Source organism: Notolepis coatsorum (assembly GCF_963971535.1).
Source record: "Notolepis coatsorum genome assembly, chromosome: 9".
In the NCBI taxonomy this organism is placed as follows: domain Eukaryota; kingdom Metazoa; phylum Chordata; class Actinopteri; order Aulopiformes; family Paralepididae; genus Notolepis; species Notolepis coatsorum.
Genome location: NC_140173.1, coordinates 101,936,772 through 101,955,587, shown reverse-complemented (window position 1 = coordinate 101,955,587; position 18,816 = coordinate 101,936,772). Strand labels below are relative to the sequence as shown.

General features: G+C 46.2%; 1 protein-coding gene across 1 annotated transcript in view; it reads right to left on the bottom strand.

Moving 5' to 3' along the window:
• Positions 1–1,710: 1,710 nt before the first annotated feature.
• Positions 1,711–18,816, bottom strand: part of LOC311233987 (sprouty-related, EVH1 domain-containing protein 2-like) — an 81,168-nt gene continuing 64,062 nt past the window's right edge. The window contains exons 5-6 of the mRNA XM_084321062.1: positions 5,158–5,316; positions 1,711–4,554 (exon numbers count right to left, since the gene is read on the bottom strand). Coding sequence (XP_084177188.1) covers positions 3,799–4,554; positions 5,158–5,316 — 915 coding nt within the window. The 3' untranslated portion in view covers positions 1,711–3,798. The remainder of the gene's footprint in view (positions 4,555–5,157; positions 5,317–18,816) is intronic.

Below are 18,816 nucleotides of genomic sequence, written 5' to 3'. Positions count from 1 at the left end.
AGCCCAGCTCTCGGCGTTGCTACCAGCTTGGCTGGTCGTTCATACTAACACAATTGGCAGTGTTAGAGGTGGGAAAGCTGGTGGGTGGGGATCGGACGTTGTGGACGGTGACTCCTACAGGTCGGTTGGTGCGCCTGTACAGCAGAATCAGGAAGTAACGGGGGCAGCGTGAGCCTCCCATGCGTTACTCCTCGCCACTGAGATCGCGCTGTACAGGTGAAAAGATGCGATGGCTGCCTCCTCATGTACCGGAGGGGACACGTGATGCAAGGCTTGGTCCTCACTGCAGCCGACCAGTGGGAGGCATAGTCTAACAACGTTCGAGACAGGGGAGGGGAGAATTGAAGGGAGAATTGGCGAGGCAAAATTGGGATGGGAGAAAAATTGAAAGAAAATGAGAAAAGGTGGATAAAAAAACAACACGTCAACTCAAATGAAGCTACCCAGCACAAATAATATAAATGAAGACACAGGGATGAGAAATGTGCTCAGCAATGAGGATATATTCAAATAGTTCCATGGCAATGTTTGTATCCAGCTCTTTTAGAACTACTTTTTAGAAAGTACCGAGTGTGTGTGTTTTAGAACGCAGAGGAAGAAAGTACAGAGTGTGTGTTTTAGAACAGAGGAAGAAAGTACTGAGTGTGTGTTTTAGAACACAGGAAGAAAGTACTGAGTGTGTGTGTTTTAGAACAGAGGAAGAAAGTACTAAGTGTGTGTGTTTTAGAACAGAGGAAGAAAGTACTGAGTGTGTGTGTTTTAGAACAGAGGAAGAAAGTACTGAGTGTGTGTTTTAGAACGCAGAGGAAGAAAGTACTGAGTGTGTGTTTTAGAACAGAGGAAGAAAGTACTGAGTGTGTGTTTTAGAACGCAGAGGAAGAAAGTACTGAGTGTGTGTTTTAGAACGCAGAGGAAGAAAGTACTGAGTGTGTGTTTTAGAACAGAGGAAGAAAGTACTGAGTGTGTGTTTTAGAACGCAGAGGAAGAAAGTACAGAGTGTGTGTGTTTTAGAACGCAGAGGAAGAAAGTACTGAGTGTGTGTGTGTTTTAGAACAGAGGAAGAAAGTACAGAGTGTGTGTGTTTTAGAACACAGGAAGAAAGTACTGAGTGTGTGTTTTAGAACGCAGAGGAAGAAAGTACCGAGTGTGTGTGTTTTAGAACACAGGAAGAAAGTACAGAGTGTGTGTTTTAGAACGCAGAGGAAGAAAGTACCGAGTGTGTATCGACGGAGGACCACGGTCACCCCATTACTGGGAGAAGATGTCTTAAATGTTTGCACATGTACTGGGAGAAGATGTCTTAAATGTTTGCACATGTGGACTCTTGATGCTGTTTGCTGCCATCAAGCTGCTTAGCAGGCCTGAAGCCCTGGGGGACCTCTTTTCTTTTCTCTCCCTCCCTCCCTCCCTCTTCCTTCTCCTCTCCTTTTCTCCCTCCATCATTATCGCCCACGCGCTTTTCCAGAGACATCCTGTGAAGCAGCTCTACATCCTCGATAGCTATCACATGTGAGAGAGAGAGACTCTGTAGAAAAGAAACCAGACCGAGCTAAATACTAAGGGGATGTCTTGTCCTCTCCCCCCTTCATGTAAAAACACACATCTTGTCCCTGACCTACATGTAACATGTGTCTTTTCATGCGAGAAAAAAGAAAGTTTGACACACGTGCACACACAAGTGTGGTTTCACTGTTTTCTCTGGGTTTATTGGAGGCGGAAGGTAAGACACACATGACTGAATCCCTCAGACCAGGCCGCCCCCATCAGTATCTACAAAGTACTTTCTGTTCCTTCTCAAAAGCAAGAGCTAGCCTACATCCATCGTACATGTTAGAAACGGTTATTTAAAAAAAAAAAAAAAATTGAAATAAAAATGTACAACATACATGTGATATATATAATATAATTTTTGCTCTTTTTTTTTACAGAGGTAAAAATACTTAGCATAAAAAAAAAGTCTAATCATTACAAGGGAGTTCGTAATCTTATTTTCAATTTTAAATACACAAGGAGGATAAGATGATGAACGCTATGCTTTCAGGCACTAAAATAGCTCTGACATTGAGGACAGGGACATACACCAAACACACGGAACCAAAGCTACAACACACATTCTTCTTAACCCCCTCGACCCACGACCCCTCCCAAAACCCACCACACTCCAGCATCTCGATTAGCTTGGATAGGTTTTAGTAACTGATAGCATATTTCACTGAGGCCAATCCCAAATGTTTTGAATCCAGTTGCTGGTTTTGGACCAGCTTAGAGATTTCTGGAGTGGAAAAGGGGATTGATACACACAAATGGACACACGCACACATTCGCGCGCACGCACTCACACACTCTCTCACACATACACATCAAGCACTTGCAAACTGGTACATAAGACAGAAGGTTTTGAACAAAAGGCAAAAGGACATCAAGCATTCTAACATTTCTACTACAGTAGTTACCTTTTCCTCAGAAACAACGTTTGAAGTAACTCAGAAAAAGCAGAAGCACCTAAGTGGTTGTTTGTGTAGTGTTGTGCTTTTAGGGGCAACGACGTGTTTGGGTAGCTGTGGTGTCACTCAAACAGGCGGGGCGACACCGGGGGGGGGGGGGGGGGATGGGTCAGAGGATCAAACTGATTGTACAATGCAGGTTGAGTACAAACTGTCAATATAAAAACACTTCCTACAGAGCTCATCTTCGTAGAAATACTTTAAGCTTGGTGAACAAATGCCAAGGCAAGGCCGGCGTCCTCGGCTCCATAGCGCAGTACACGTCAGGGCTGCTGGGAGGAGCGGAAGGCGGTTCAGGGAGGTGAACCGGCCACACGCACCACATCTTAAGGCATAATGGCTACCGTATTAACGCTGCTATTGTTCTGAATTCCGCCTACACTGCTCAGCCCTCGGGACGCAAGGAACGTGAAGCTGACTCAAGGGTCTGTGTGGTGAAATCAGAACCTTTAATCCTCCCACTTTAAGTACGCAGTGTAGCTATAGCCCCCCCCCCCCCCCCCCCAAAACGAAATTCTAAAAAAAATCTGTACAGGGTTCCTGGCTCAAGTAGGATTTTAGGCACTGTTTTGAAATAACGTAGAAAGGGGCGGGACAGAGGACGCATCTCCAGGACTGGAGCTTAACCCTGTCAATCAATGACACTGTTACCCAGCTCCCTTTGGCCGGTGTACGGATTCTGTGAGGAAATAAAACCCCTGGTATCTTTGGGAGTGCAGAGGGTGGCCCAGGAGAGCGCTGTGCAGCGTGGAGGCTGGCGAGGGCCTTTAGCTTTAGCATGAGCCGCAGTATCAAACGAAGGAAGGCCTCTGTGAAAATGCATGTGTGCACATGCATGTAGGCACGCACACACACACACAAGCACACTCGCATACACACAGAGGTGTAGTGTCTGACTCCTCTCCTAGTTGGAGTTGGGCTGGCCATGGTATTTGAACAGAACATAAAAACGTAAAAAATTATGCACACAAATAATTCAAGTTCTTGGACACAGTCAGTGTAAAAAGTATAAAGTACCTGCATATGTGATACATGACATTATTAGTCAGCTATAAAAAAAAAAAAAAAAAATAAAAAATAAAATAAAAGGGGCCCCTGAAAGGTGTTCTCTCACTGGAGATGGAGTGAGAAGCGGAGAGACCCATCTGGCCACAGGATCTGTCTGGAAACCAAAACCCTGTCTCTCTTTGTGTCTCTCTTCCATTCCATTCCACGCCTGCCCCTCCTGCCCCCTGGTGCTCTGCGTTGGGTGAGTGTTTCTGTGTATTATCCTCTGGGAGCTGCTCGCGGTGCCTCAGCTCACGGCCTTGTGCCTCCCGCCGCAGCAGCCGCAGGTCAGCCCCGCCCGGTGGCAGGTGTGGAGCGGCGGATAGAGGCAGAGGCAGGGCGCCACCAACGACAGCCCGAGGAGGGCGAGCCAACGCGTGCCCAGCCGCCCCTCGCCCCCCCCCTCGCAGGAGCAGGGGTCCGAGTAGTCCCCCTCGGGGTCCGACATGCAGTGGTAGAGCATGGTGTCGGCCAGCCACACGCAGCTGACCCGCCGGACGCAGACCCTCAGGGGGTCCGGCGCGTCCTGGCACCGGCCTCTCCGGTTGTCGGATGGGTAGAAGGCCTCGCCGCAGTGCTCGCACTGAGCGCGCTCCGTGGCGTCCGGCTTAAGTCCTTTGCCCCCGTCGCCGGAGGGGGAGGAGCCGGGGAGGAAGGGGCGCGGCTGAGCAGAGACCACCGAGGAGAAGCTGCGGCCCTTGCCGGGCCCGAGGGCGGGGTCCGAGTCGCAGGGGGACAGGGCCGGCGCCAGGGGGTAGGTGTACTCATGTTTCTGGGCCTCCGTCTTGGCGAAGTGGACGTAGGACTCGCTGTCGTCCACATGGATGAACTTGTCGCGCACTGTGGCGTGGCGGTAGTCCTCGTAGCCGGTGAGCCAGGAGTGCTCCGGCTGGCGCCCGGACCGGTGCTCGGTGACACGCTCCCAGCTGCGCTCTCGGGGGTTGATGCGGACGACCTCCTCGTCCTCCTGGAAGGTGACGTGGCGGGGGAGCCGAGACAGCGACTAACGAGGGACAAGAGGAGATGGACAGCCGTCACACATTTACATTTAGTCATGTAGCTGAACGCTTTTATCCAAAGCGACTTACAGGTTCTGTACGACAAGTCAGCAGGAACTTTTTCAGCCGAGTGACAATGTTCATCAAACAGTGTTGAAACTTGGGTGCTGCAGTGTTGAGTGCATAGTAGTAGAGAGTAGGTAGTAATATATACAAGGAAGATTAATGTGGAAGAGTGCATGATAGTAGAGACATTAGTATAGTAGGTAGTAATATAGACAAGGAAGATTAATGTGGAAGAGTGCATGATAGTAGAGACATATTAGTATAGTAGGTAGTAATATAGACATGGAAGATTAATTAGTGGAAGAGTGCATGATAGTAGAAGACAGTAAGAAGGTTTGTGTTATTTTTATTTATTTTTTCTCCTTTCATTTCAGATATTGATTAAAGAAGTGCATTTTTAGTCGACGGCGAAAGGTTGGTCATGTTTCGGCTGTTCTAACTGTGGTGGGAAGTTCGTTCCACCATTGTGGAGCGAGGATAGTTCCTCCACTTCCTGTCTCCCGGTGTGATTGGATGTAGCGACGAGTGGAACTTTATCTCACCTGGTCTAGGAAGTAATGGTCCGAGAGCCGGTAGGGGTCGTGGAGGTCATGGCGATGTCCCAGCAGGCAGCCGTGTCTCTGGGGGAGGGGCGAGGAGTCCAGCGGCTGCAGGGAGCTCTCCAGTCTCTGGGAGGAGTTGGAGGAGCTGTCTGTGGCATTCTGATAGGACAAACAGGAACAGGAACCGTCAAAGACTGCATGTTGATTGGATAAACCAAGCAAATAGTTTGTATGGCTGGCAGCATGATTGGGCAAACAAAAACAGGAAGTCTCGGTGCAGCACTGATTGGGAAAACAGGAAGTGGGAGCGTTGCAAGATGTTTTAGAACATACCGTCTGAGAAACACAACCATGTTCTTACAGAAACACATAACCATGTTCTTACTACAGAAACACATAACCATGTTCTTACAGAAACACATAACCATGTTCTTACAGAAACACATAAACCATGTTCTTACTACAGAAACACATAACCATGTTCTTACAGAGTCACATAAACCATGTTCTTACTACAGAAACACATAACCATGTTCTTACAGAAACACATAACCATGTTCTTACAGAAACACATAACCATAGGGCGGCTAAGTGGCGCAGTGGGCAAGGCGCTCACCATTAACGTAGGCGATGCTGGGTTCGAGCCTAGCTCTCGGCGTTGCTTCCGGCTTGGCTGGTCGTTCATACTAATACAATTGGCAGTATTAGGGGGTGGAAAAGCCGGTGGGTGGGGATCGGACATTGTGGACAGCGACTCCTACAGGTCGGTTGGTGCGCCTGTACAGCAGAATCAGGAAGCAACATGAGCCTCCCACACGTTACTCCTCGCCGCTGAGAGATCGCGCTGTACAGGTGAAAAGATGCGACAGCTGCCTCCTCGTGTACCGGAGGGGACACATGATGCAAGGCTTGGTCCACATTGCAGCCGACCAGTGGGAGGCATGGTCTAACAACATTCGAGACAGGGGAGGGTAGAATTGGATAATACGAAATTGGAATGGGAGAAAAATAGAAAATGGGGAGAAAAAGTAGATAAAAGAAACAAAAAAAAGAAACACATAACCATGTTCTTACAGAATCACATAACCATGTTCTTACTACAGAAACACATAACCATGTTCTTACTACAGAATCACATAACCATGTTCTTACAGAAACACATAACCATGTTCTTACTGAAACACATAACCATGTTCTTACTACAGAATCACATAACCATGTTCTTACAGAAACACATAACCATGTTCTTACCTAAACACATAACCACGTTCTTACAGAAACACATAACCACGTTCTTACAGAAACACATAACCACGTTCTTACAGAAACACATAACCATGTTCTTACAGAAACACATAACCATGTTCTTACAGAAACACATAACCATGTTCTTACAGAAACACATAACCACGTTCTTACAGAAACACATAACCACGTTCTTACAGAAACACATAACCATGTTCTTACTACAGAATCACATAACCATGTTCTTACAGAAACACATAACCATGTTCTTACAGAAACACATAACCACGTTCTTACAGAAACACATAACCACGTTCTTACAGAAACACATAACCATGTTCTTACTACAGAATCACATAACCATGTTCTTACTACAGAATCACATAACCATGTTCTTACTACAGAATCACATTCACATAACCATGTTCTTACAGAAACACATAACCATGTTCTTACTACAGAATCACATTCACATAACCATGTTCTTACAGAAACACATAACCATGTTCTTACAGAAACACATAACCATGTTCTTACAGAAACACATAACCACGTTCTTACAGAAACACATAACCACGTTCTTACAGAAACACATAACCATGTTCTTACTACAGAATCACATAACCATGTTCTTACTACAGAATCACATAACCATGTTCTTACTACAGAATCACATAACCATGTTCTTACTACAGAATCACATTCACATAACCATGTTCTTACAGAAACACATAACCATGTTCTTACAGAAACACATAACCATGTTCTTACTACAGAATCACATTCACATAACCATGTTCTTACAGAAACACATAACCATGTTCTTACAGAAACACATAACCATGTTCTTACTACAGAATCACATAACCATGTTCTTACAGAAACACAACCATGTTCTTACAGAAACACATAACCATGTTCTTACTACAGAAACACATTCAGCCTACATGCTTGTCCGACATTCTCCCCTCCTGAAATCATTCCCCTGCTCTCTGCCTTCGTACAACTATTCCCTCCCTCCCTCCCCCTCCTCCTCCTCGCTCACTACATGTTCCACCTTTCCTCCCCTCCTTCCCAATAGCTTCTCTCATTCTTGCTCCAGGTCATGCTATAGTGTGTGTTTGTGTGAGGGCCACAGGGCTCAGTTCCAAGGCAAACCTTGGCCAGACACTAGACGCATGGACCACTGCTGAGTAACCCAGCACTCAGACAGACGGGGAGACAGACCGGCAGGCAGACAGACAGACAGACAGGGAGGCAGGGAGACAGACAGGCAGGCAGACAGACAGGGAGACAGACAGACAGACAGACAGCCTCTGGGGGGTCTCGCAGAGGACCAGCTGACAAACTGGATGCTACTCTTACCCCAAAGAGTTCTATATACACCACACACACATATTAAACATATATATATATATATTTATCAGTCAGGTCATACCACACTGACCGTGTCTGTCTGTGTGTGGTGTGTGTGCACGCATGATACTCACATAAGTTACTCCCTTTCCTCTTCAAAGGTCTCACTGCCAGTTAAAATAAACTTTAACAATCTGACAGAGGTACGAGTTAGAAGATGTGTCACCCTGTAGGGTTCTGAGCTGAGTGCTGTCTGTGTGTGGTTCTGTTTGTGTCCGTCTGTCTGTCTGTATGTGGTTCTGTCTGCGTGTGTCTGTGTCTGTCTGTCTGTCTGTGTCTGTCTGTCTGTGTGTGTCTGTCTGTGTGTGTCTGTCTGTGTGTGTCTGTCTGTGTGTGTGTCGGTCTGCGTGTCTGTCTGTCTGTGTCTGTGTGGTTCTGTGTGGTTCTGTTTGCCGGGGGAGCTTGTGGACGCGACAATAGTGGTGGTTGTAGGGTGTTTGAGCTTGTAGCCTAGTTAGCTCATAGCTACCCAGCTTGTTAGCCAGCATGAATACCCGATTTAAAATGGTTCTCTCCTCCTTGTATACCCTTGTCCTCACAAGTATTCTGCCAGGGAACTTATGGACATGACAATAGTATTTATAAGGTGTTTGATCATTGTGTCGTTGTACATATTGTGTATACACCGTTGCGTTAGAAGCTAACGATAGCTATGAGCTAACTAGGCTACAAGCTCATACAGCCTACAACCACCACTATTGTCGCGTCCACAAGCTCGCCCGGCAGAACACCCGCAAGGACAAAGGCACACAAAGAGGAGAGAACCACCCCAAATCGGGCACTCATGCCGGCCAACAAGCGACCTGCGTCTATGCCTTCTACATCGGATGTTGTTAGCACAACAATAGCTACCAGGCTAAGCTGCGTTAGCTTCTAACGGTGTACACAATATGTACAACGACACAATGATTTACATTATTACATATGGTAACGTGGTTGTGGCTTTTACAAATAGTGGTTAGCTTTAGAGATGGATGGCTATGATCACGGAGCAATAGAAGGCTCTCTGGCTGCCGCTAGCTGGTGTGTGACTCTCAGGCGTAAGCGGGGCAAGGGGGGCGGGCCAGCGTAGGGTCACGTGGGCTTAGTGGCCAATCAGGCCAACCCCGGAAATCAAATCCGTTGCGGAAGTGGTACACGCGCCCAGTCCTGCTCCAAGCCCCGCCCCCTGGAGAAGACATCACCAGGTGGAGGAGCCAGCAGAGTTATAATTATAATTTAGGACCTGCTCAGAGGTCATCAATCGGCACACATGCGATGCATGCATGCAATTCGTATCTGCGATTAACCCATCCCGTTGTCCTTCCCCCCCAAGGGCAGCCGGGAGCAGACAGGCGTCAACGTGAGCCGCGCCAGGGGACCAATCCAAGTGCTCCTGTCCGTCTTCGTCAAGGACGCCACAGCGTTAGCGATCTATTGTTGTGCATGTTTTTCCATTGGGTTTATCTTATCGGGGGGAAACCCTTGCGAGCACGGGGAGAACATGCAAACTCCACACAGAAAGGCCTGGGAGATACCCCACCTGGGTACCTGGCATCATGGAAACCTGGTCCCCAAGCGGGAATCGAACCCTGGACCTTCTTGCTGTGAGGCGACAGTGTTAACCACTACACCACCGTGCCGCTTTGTAGTGCTGCCCAGTCCTGCTCCAAGCCCCGCACCCTGGAGAAGACATCACCAGGTGGAGGAGCCAGCAGAGTTGTAGGGCTGCTCAGTCCTGCTCCAAGCCCCGCCCCCTGGAGAAGACATCACCAGGTGGAGGAGCCAGCAGAGTTGTAGGGCTGCCCAGTCCTGCTCCAAGCCCCGCCCCCTGGAGAAAACATCACCAGGTGGAGGAGCCAGCAGAGTTGTAGGGCTGCCCAGTCCTGCTCCAAACCCCGCCCCCTGGAGAAGACATCACCAGGTGGAGGAGCCAGCAGAGTTGTAGGGCTGCCCAGTCCTGCTCAGGCCCCCACTGTTGCAGATAATTCAAAACACAGACATGACTTTTTTTCATCGCAAGGCAAGCTAATAAATGCATGAGACCAGAGAAAGACAGAGATAGACGTATAGAGATGGAGAGAAAGAGAGACTGAAAGAGAGAGAATGTGATGATGGAGAGATAGAGAAAGAGAAATAGAAACGAGAGATACACAGAAAGAGAGACAGAGGGCGCCCCAGTGGCGAACCACATAGCGCGCTCAGCCGCGACACGGCCGACCCGGGTTCGACTCCCGAACCCGTCGTTATTTGCCGAATGTCTTCCCCCCACTCTGTCTCCCATTCCTCATCTGTCTCTCCCTACTGGACTGCCCAGTAGAAATAAAGCGATAAAACGCCAAAAAATAAATCTTTGAAAAAAAGAGACAGAGATACAGAAAGGAGAGAGAGAGAGAGACACACAGAGAAAGAGGCAGAGATACAGAAAGAGAGAGAGAAAGAGACAGATATACAGGAGACAGAAAGAGATACAGAAAGACAGAAGAGACAGATACAGAAAGAGAGACAGAGAAAGACACCGATATAGAAAGAGAGACAGATATACAGGAGACAGAGAAAGAGATACAGAAAGAGACAGAGAAGAGACAGATACAGAGAAAGACACAGAAAGAGACACAGTAAGAAGAGACAGAGAAAGAGAGACAGAGAAAGAGAGATACAGAAAGAGAGACAGAGAAAGAGAGATACAGAAAGAGAGACTGATACAGAAAGAGACAAAGAGAGACAGAAAGACGGAGACAGAGAAAGAGAGACAGAAAGAAGACAGAGAGAAAGAGACAGATAGGAGAAAGACCGAGAAAGAGACAGCGATAGAGAAAGAGACAGAGAAAGAGATAGAGAAAGAGAGACAGAGAAATAGACCAAGAAAGAGACAGAGAGACAGAAAAAGAGACAGAGAAAGAGACAGAAAGACAGAGAGAGATATACAGGAGAGAAAAAGAGACAGAAATAAGAGATACAGAGAGAGACAGAGAAGAGAAAGATACAGAGAAAGATACAGAGAAAGAGACAGAGAGAAAGAGACAGAAAGACAGATAGAGAAGAGACAGAAAGACAGAGAAAGAGACAGAGAAAGAGAGACAGAGACAGAGATACAGAAAGACAAGAGAAAGAGACAGAGAAAAAGAGACGGACCCAGAGAAAGAAAGACAGAGATGCAGAGAGACAGAGAAAGAGAGACAGAGAAAGAGAGAGAAGAGACAGAGAAGAGACAGAGAAAGGGAGACAGAGAAAGAACAGACTGGGTGGAGCAGGAGAGTTGTCCACTATACATTCAGAGTTGTGACAGGAAGCTGACAGCAGATACTGAGCAGAACACGACCCAGTCTGTATTCTCCAGAACATGACCCAGTCGGTATTCTCCAGAACAGGGGTTACCAACCTTTTTTCCCCCAGGGACCCCCAAACATCTGATGAAATTCCTGGACCCCCTCCTAATAAAATACCATAAAATACTTTTTTTTGTCATTTTAATACTTTTTTTTGTCATTTTATTAACAAACTGCTTATACACAGGCGTATGCATCATAATTAGACCCACTATGCTTCTTTGACTTGTGCCTTCAATCAACAAATCTCATCTTGCACCATATGCATTTCAAAATGTTGGCCAATATTCAAATGCTGTATTCATCCTCTCAAATCAGGCCCTAATGGTGAACGGGTTGCATTTATGTTGAATGAAGTAAGAATCCACTGCAGTAAAAATATCCTCACCTCGAGTGGTGGTAGTAAGGTTGACTGACATGAGAATGTCCTGCTTCAGATCCTCATTTTCGATATACTGCACATAAACGATGAGCACAGCCTCGTCTGCGACAGTTGTAGTTTCATCAAGTTGTATGGCAAATGGACCCTTTCTAAGCTTTTCTGACAGCTGCTGCTCGACATCTTATCAATTCGGTCTTTCACTACATTGTTCGAGAGTGGTACTGATTTTAGTTTATCCGCCACCTGTGGGCCGCACAGTTTCTAAACCATTTTGATGCAGGCTGGTTTGATGAGCTGCTCGCCAATATTGTGCGGTTTCTTTGCTTTTGCAATTAAAAGCGAACACTCAAAGGAGGCTTCGGTAGCCTTCTGTAAATCACTGCCAGCCCTGCTCCACGCTACTCTAACATCAACGGGCTTGTTCGCCTTGAGAGACTGTTCTTTCCTCCGAAAAAAGTCCGGATCCTTCCCAACGGTTTCTGGGTGCTTAGACGCCTGATGTCTCTTCAGCTTGCTGGGCTTCAGGCTCGAGTTTGCCAACTTTTCTCCACAAATCACACACTCAGGTCATTTGTCTGGTCCCTCAGTGAAGCCCATGGTGATGTAATTTTCGCGATTGCTGTAGGCCCTAACTTTTTTTGCAGATGAGCTGCCGTCATCTCCTTTTCGTTTGTCACACATTTTCGCCTCTGGCGGCTGACTGCAGATGAGCCGAGAAAGTTAACTAGCGTGCTAGGCTAGCTAGGGAAAGTGATACAGTCAACCGATTCGCGTTTTAGCGGCTACCCGGTAGCCTACTGTTAACGTTCAAAAATCATGTCTAGATGTTTATTTATTTATCTTTATTTTTTATTGTAGTGGAGAGACTATTCATGCTTCTGATGATAAAAATATGCAAATTAAATATTTCTCTTGAAAAAAAAAAGAAAAAAAGAAAACTCAAATAATCTGTGGTCTGGCGGACCCCCAGGGGGTCCGCGGACCCCAGGTTGGGAATCACTGCTCCAGAACATGACCCAGTCGGTATTCTCAACACGACCCAGTCTGTATTCTCAACATGATCCAGTCTGTATTATCAACACGACCCAGTCTGTATTCTCAACACGACCCAGTCTGTATTCTCCAAAACTAGGGATGCCCCGATCGATCGGCCACCGATCGTTATCGGCCGATAATCAGTATAAATATGCGATCGGTGATAATGCTTTATTTTCGCCGATCGTCAAAACAATCACTCGCTGTCGCTGAGTTCTGTCTCAGACACCGGGTGGTGCGGCGTCTGCTCATCCCTCCAGCCGCTCCGCATGGTTCAAGTACATTAAAACTTGGGAACACTATAGACTGTGTGCAGACTGTTTTTCCACAACATTATGTGTATTAAACCATGCCTTCTCGAAGTATAATAACCTGTTTAGGGATGCTCGATATTGGATTTTTTACCGATACCGATATTGTCCAACTCTTAATTTCCGATATCAACAGATACCGATATATGCAGGGTTCCCCCCCCCCCCCCATTTTTTTTTTATAATTTCAGGTAATTAACATTACATACATCTTGTTGTGGAATTAACACAACATTATGCATACTTTTGACAATAAATAAAATCAGAATTTGTTCTTACTTGCCTGGGTAAATAAAGGTTATAGAAATGTAAAAAAAAAACGATACCAATATTTTCCGATATCACATTTTAATGCCGATATCGGCCGATGATATCAGTAGGCCGATAATATCGGACATCCCTAGTTATGTTATGTTAATAGTTGCAAAGTTAAATAACCTATATACAAAATCTGTCACCTTTTGAAGTGCTTGGTGTATAATGTTCCTGGCCAAATGGTGTAGCAATAGGGAGGTGTAGTGGTTACGTCATTGCCGTTTCCAGCCGGTCCACCATCTTGAAAACGCAATGTATTTCCCCATTGCCAATTTCTAAATAGTCTCGTTTTAAAACAAATAAAGCATGCATAAAGCATGGTGTACCTTTCTGTGCGTATTCATCCTCAATCTATAGCTCAATGTGAAAATATTCGCAATTAATCATAAAAAAAAAAAAATCTCTGAATTTTATTTCAACCTAAAATGCTTAAACAATAATGTTAGTGATAGAAGGGAACTCATTTTGTGCAAAAATGGAAAGCTTGCCAATGTTCATGAGGCAGAAATGTTACAATAGCCGATAATCCATTTTCCCAATGATAAATCCCTATACGGGTGGACCTCGCGGGCGGTCCAAAGTGACGTCAGACTACACCTCCCTATGGGACCAACGGTGAGGAAGAGGAGGTACCAGACGTGTGTTTTGTCTGGTGCAGACCGGGAGAGACTAACTGCCCCCATGGGGCCTGCAGACCCAGCATGCCTTGCGGTCCGACGGAGGCTGAGCACCCGCTGGGATGCTTTTAACACACGCGCACTACGGTCATAGACCCTCTTTGATTGCGATTGGCTACTAGTGAAATAGACCCATTATGCTGGTCTCTGCTGGTATAACCATCATGCATTATGCTGGTCTCTGCTGGTATAACCATCATGCATTATGTTGGTCTCTGCTGGTATAACCATTATGCTGGTCTCTGCTGGTATAACCATCATGCATTATGTTGGTCTCTGCTGGTATAACCATCATGCATTATGTTGGTCTCTGCTGGTATAACCATCATGCATTATGTTAGTCTCTGCTGGTATAACCATCATGCATTGTGTTGGTCTCTGCTGGTATAACCATCATGCATTGTGTTGGTCTCTGCTGGTATAACCATCATGCATTATGTTGGTCTCTGCTGGTATAACCATCATGCATTATGTTGGTCTCTGCTGGTATAACCATCATGCATTATGTTGGTCTCTGCTGGTATAACCATCATGCATTATGTTGGTCTCTGCTGGTATAACCATCATGCATTATGCTGGTCTCTGCTGGTATAACCATCATGCATTATGCTGGTATAACATGGGGGGCATGTAGCCTCTCCTGGCGCAGATCGGCTTCACAAGTAACATGTCACTTCCTGTTTATGATGTCATAAAAGCTTGGCATATCAACTTTCTGAATCACGCCTTTAAAGACGGCGGTCTTGAGACGCTCGACAGCGAGTTCCACAAGGATAGTCTTGACAGCCTGATCAGGAGCAGGCGGTGGAAAACATGGGTGGTCCAAGAGGCGAGGCTGTAGACCAAGTATATGTGTCCAACACTGCAAACTAGCCTTCCCTCCACTGATCAACGGTCATCATGAGTATAGAACCACGGAGAGCAGATACTAGAGCACAGCCAGACAGATAAGTCCTTCCAGAGACAGACTAGAGCACAGCCAGAGAGATAAGTTCAGAGACAGAGACTAGAGCACATCCCGAGAGATAAGTCCTTCCAGAGACAGATACTAGAGGAGCACAGCCAGACAGATAAGTCCTTCCAGAGACAGATACTAGAGGAGCACAGCCCGACAGATAAGTCCTTCCAGAGACAGAGAAGCACAGCCCGACAGATAAGTCCTTCCAGAGACAGATACTAGAGGAGCACAGCCCGACAGATGAGTCCTTCCAGAGACAGATACTAGAGCACAGCCCGACAGATGAGTCCTTCCAGAAACAGATACTAGAAGAGCACAGCCCGACAGATAAGTCCTTCCAGAGACAGAGACTAGAGCACAGCCCGACAGATAAGTCCTTCCAGAGACAGATACTAGAGCACAGCCCGACAGATAAGTCCTTCCAGAGACAGATACTAGAGCACAGCCCGACAGATAAGTCCTTCCAGAGACAGATACTAGAGCAGCACAGCCCGACAGATAAGTCCTGGCAGAGACAGATACTAGAGGAGCACAGCCCGACAGATAAGTCCTTCCAGAGACAGATACTAGAGGAGCACAGCCAGACAGATAAGTCCTTCCAGAGACAGAGACTAGAGGAGCACAGCCCGACAGATAAGTCCTTCCAGAGACAGAGACTAGAGCACAGCCCGACAGATAAGTCATTCCAAAGACAGATACTAGAGGAGCACAGCCCGACAGATAAGTCCTTCCAGAGACAGATACTAGAGCACAGCCAGACAGATAAGTCCTTCCAGAGACAGATACTAGAGGAGCACAGCCAGACAAATAAGTCCTTCCAGAGACAGATACTAGAGGAGCACAGCGCGACAGATAAGTCCTTCCAGAGACAGAGACTAGAGCACAGCCCGACAGATAAGTCCTTCCAGAGACAGAGACTAGAGCACAGCCCGAGAGATAAGTCCTTCCAGAGACAGAGACTAGAGCACAGCCCGACAGATAAGTCCAGAGACAGAGACTAGAGCACAGCCCGACAGATAAGTCCTTCCAGAGACAGAGACTAGAGCACAGCCCGACAGATAAGTCCTTCCAGGGACGGAGACTAGAGCACAGCCCGACTAACCTTAATGTCATGCACTTGTCCTAATAAACTAACATACACTGTAACACGCAACACTTTGATGAACATTGTTACTCAGCTGATAGAGTTATACCCTTCTTGCTGTCTTGTCGCACAGAACTTGTAAGTCGCTTTGGATAAAAGCGTCAGCTAAATGTAAAAATGTAAATGTAAATAAGTCCTTCCAGAGACTGAGACTAGAGCACAGATACAAATACAACCTGAAACATTTCATTTCAGAGATTGCATCACCCTCTGAAGGTTCTGTATAAGCTGACCCGCTAGACCCAGGCTCTTGCTTTACTGTGTGTGTATGTATGTGCTTAAAAAAAATGTCTATGTGTGTGTGTATGTATGCATGTGTGTATGCTAAGGCTGTCCCCGAAGCCTGTTTTTGGGATTCGAACTTTGTCAGATAACAAACCACATCGTTTCTAATGGAGTGCAATAGCTGCCACAAGGCGGTAGGCGGCAGTATTGACCGCCTGCAATCTCAGACACTCAGAACAGTATGCACAGGTGCCTCGATGAATTATGAATGGCAATAGCGAATAAAATAAATAACGAGTTAAACACGTATATATACGTGATTGGCCGCCATTGTGTTAATGAATATTGAAAACTCATCAGTTTTTAATACTATAATATTAGTGTAGCCTAATCTTTATCTGCAACTGTGAAGAAAAACCCCATTGGTTTAAACAGAATGAATACAAACATAAAATAAATATATAATAAAATAAAAAATTATGATAAAAAAATGATTAAAAATCTAAAATTCGAATGTTGATTTAAGAATTCGAAATCTGTATCCGTGTATGTATGTATGTATGTATGTATGTATGTATGTATGTACGAGCGTGTGTGTGTGTGTGTGTGCACTAGGCCTGAGCTCAGAGCACCCATCAGCCGGGCTACAGACAGTCAGAGATGAGCCACGAGGCACTTCCTCTCGTAAATCAGCGGCGCTGCAGTAAGCTGGGAAACAGCTGCCAGAGCCTCCACTACCTCTACTGGGAGCGGGGGGCCGGGAGGGGCTGGTTGGCGGAGAGAATGAGGGGGAAGGGGGGGGGGGGGTGATACAGGAAGTGACCCTGTGACCCTGCCTGCCGCTCCTGGTGTCAGGTTACAGGATGGGGGAGGGAGCAGCACATCAACTACAAGGAGAGTGGCCTTGACACACACACACACACACACACACACACACACACACACACACACACACACAGCAGATATATGCAACAGGGAGGCGATCCTGAGGGGCCTTCTAGTGCTGACTTGTGTTAGTGCTGCTCCTGTTAAAGAGACAGGAACCCAACTGAAGCCTGTGTCTGCTGTTCTCACATGTGTTCTGCACACACATGTAGCTAATGGAGGCCTTGCACGGAATATCTGCGTAGTTCTCCCGTCTTCCATCATGGCCGCCATAGCAACCGTTGTTTTGTACACGGCAATGGAAGAGAACGGTTGCTATGTGCAAAACAAAGGTTGCTATGTGTTGGTTTATGAAAAATAGATCAAACATTTAATGAATCTGTGTCTTATTACTGGCTCTTGTGAACAAGTCACAGTGGAACAGTGATGTTGTGCTTTTCCAGTGTTTTACCTGTGGTTACAAGCAGCCATGCTGGAAGAAGGAGAACTACACCAGTGTTTTATCTGTGGTTACAAGCAGCCATGCTGGAAGAAGGAGAACTACACCAGTGTTTTATCTGTGGTTACAAGCAGCCATGCTGGAAGAAGCAGAACTACACCAGTATTTTATCTGTGGTTACAAGCAGCCATGCTGGAAGAAAGAGAACTACACCAGTGTTTTATCTGTGGTTACAAGCAGCCATGCTGGAAGAAGGAGAACTACACCAGTGTTTTATCTGTGGTTACAAGCAGCCATGCTGGAAGAAGGAGAACTACACCAGTGTTTTATCTGTGGTTACAAGCAGCCATGCTGGAAGAAGGAGAACTACACCAGTGTTTTATCTGTGGTTACAAGCAGCCATGCTGGAAGAAGGAGAACTACACCAGTGTTTTATCTGTGGTTACAAGCAGCCATGCTGGAAGAAGGAGAACTACACCAGTGTTTTATCTGTGGTTACAAGCAGCCATGCTGGAAGAAGGAGAACTACACCAGTGTTTTATCTGTGGTTACAAGCAGCCATGCTGGAAGAAGCAGAACTACACCAGTATTTTATCTGTGGTTACAAGCAGCCATGCTGGAAGAAAGAGAACTACACCAATGTTTTATCTGTGGTTACAAGCAGCCATGCTGGAAGAAGGAGAACTACACCAGTGTTTTATCTGTGGTTACAAGCAGCCATGCTGGAAGAAGGAGAACTACACCAGTGTTTTATCTGTGGTTACAAGCAGCCATGCTGGAAGAAGGAGAACTACACCAGTGTTTTATCTGTGGTTACAAGCAGCCATGCTGGAAGAAGGAGAACTACACCAGTGTTTTATCTGTGGTTACAAGCAGCCATGCTGGAAGAAGAAGAACTACACAAACATTCAGTGGGAGGCCTCGATTACAAGCAACAAGGGGCGTATAAAAGTCACAGGACCAGTATAGAAGTCACAGGACCAGTGTATAAAAGTCACAGGACCAGTGTATAAAAGTCACAGGACCAGTATAAAAGTCACAGGACCAGTATAAAAGTCACAGGACCAGTATAAAAGTCACAGGACCAGTGTATAAAAGTCACAGGACCAGTATAAAAGTCACAGAACCAGTATAGAAGTCACAGGACCAGTATAAAAGTCACAGGACCAGTATAAAAGTCACAGGACCAGTATAGAAGTCACAGGACCAGTGTATAAAAGTCACAGGACCAGTATAGAAGTCACAGGACCAGTATAAAAGGCACAGGACCAGTATAAAAGTCACAGCACCAGTATAGAAGTCACAGGACCAGTATAGAA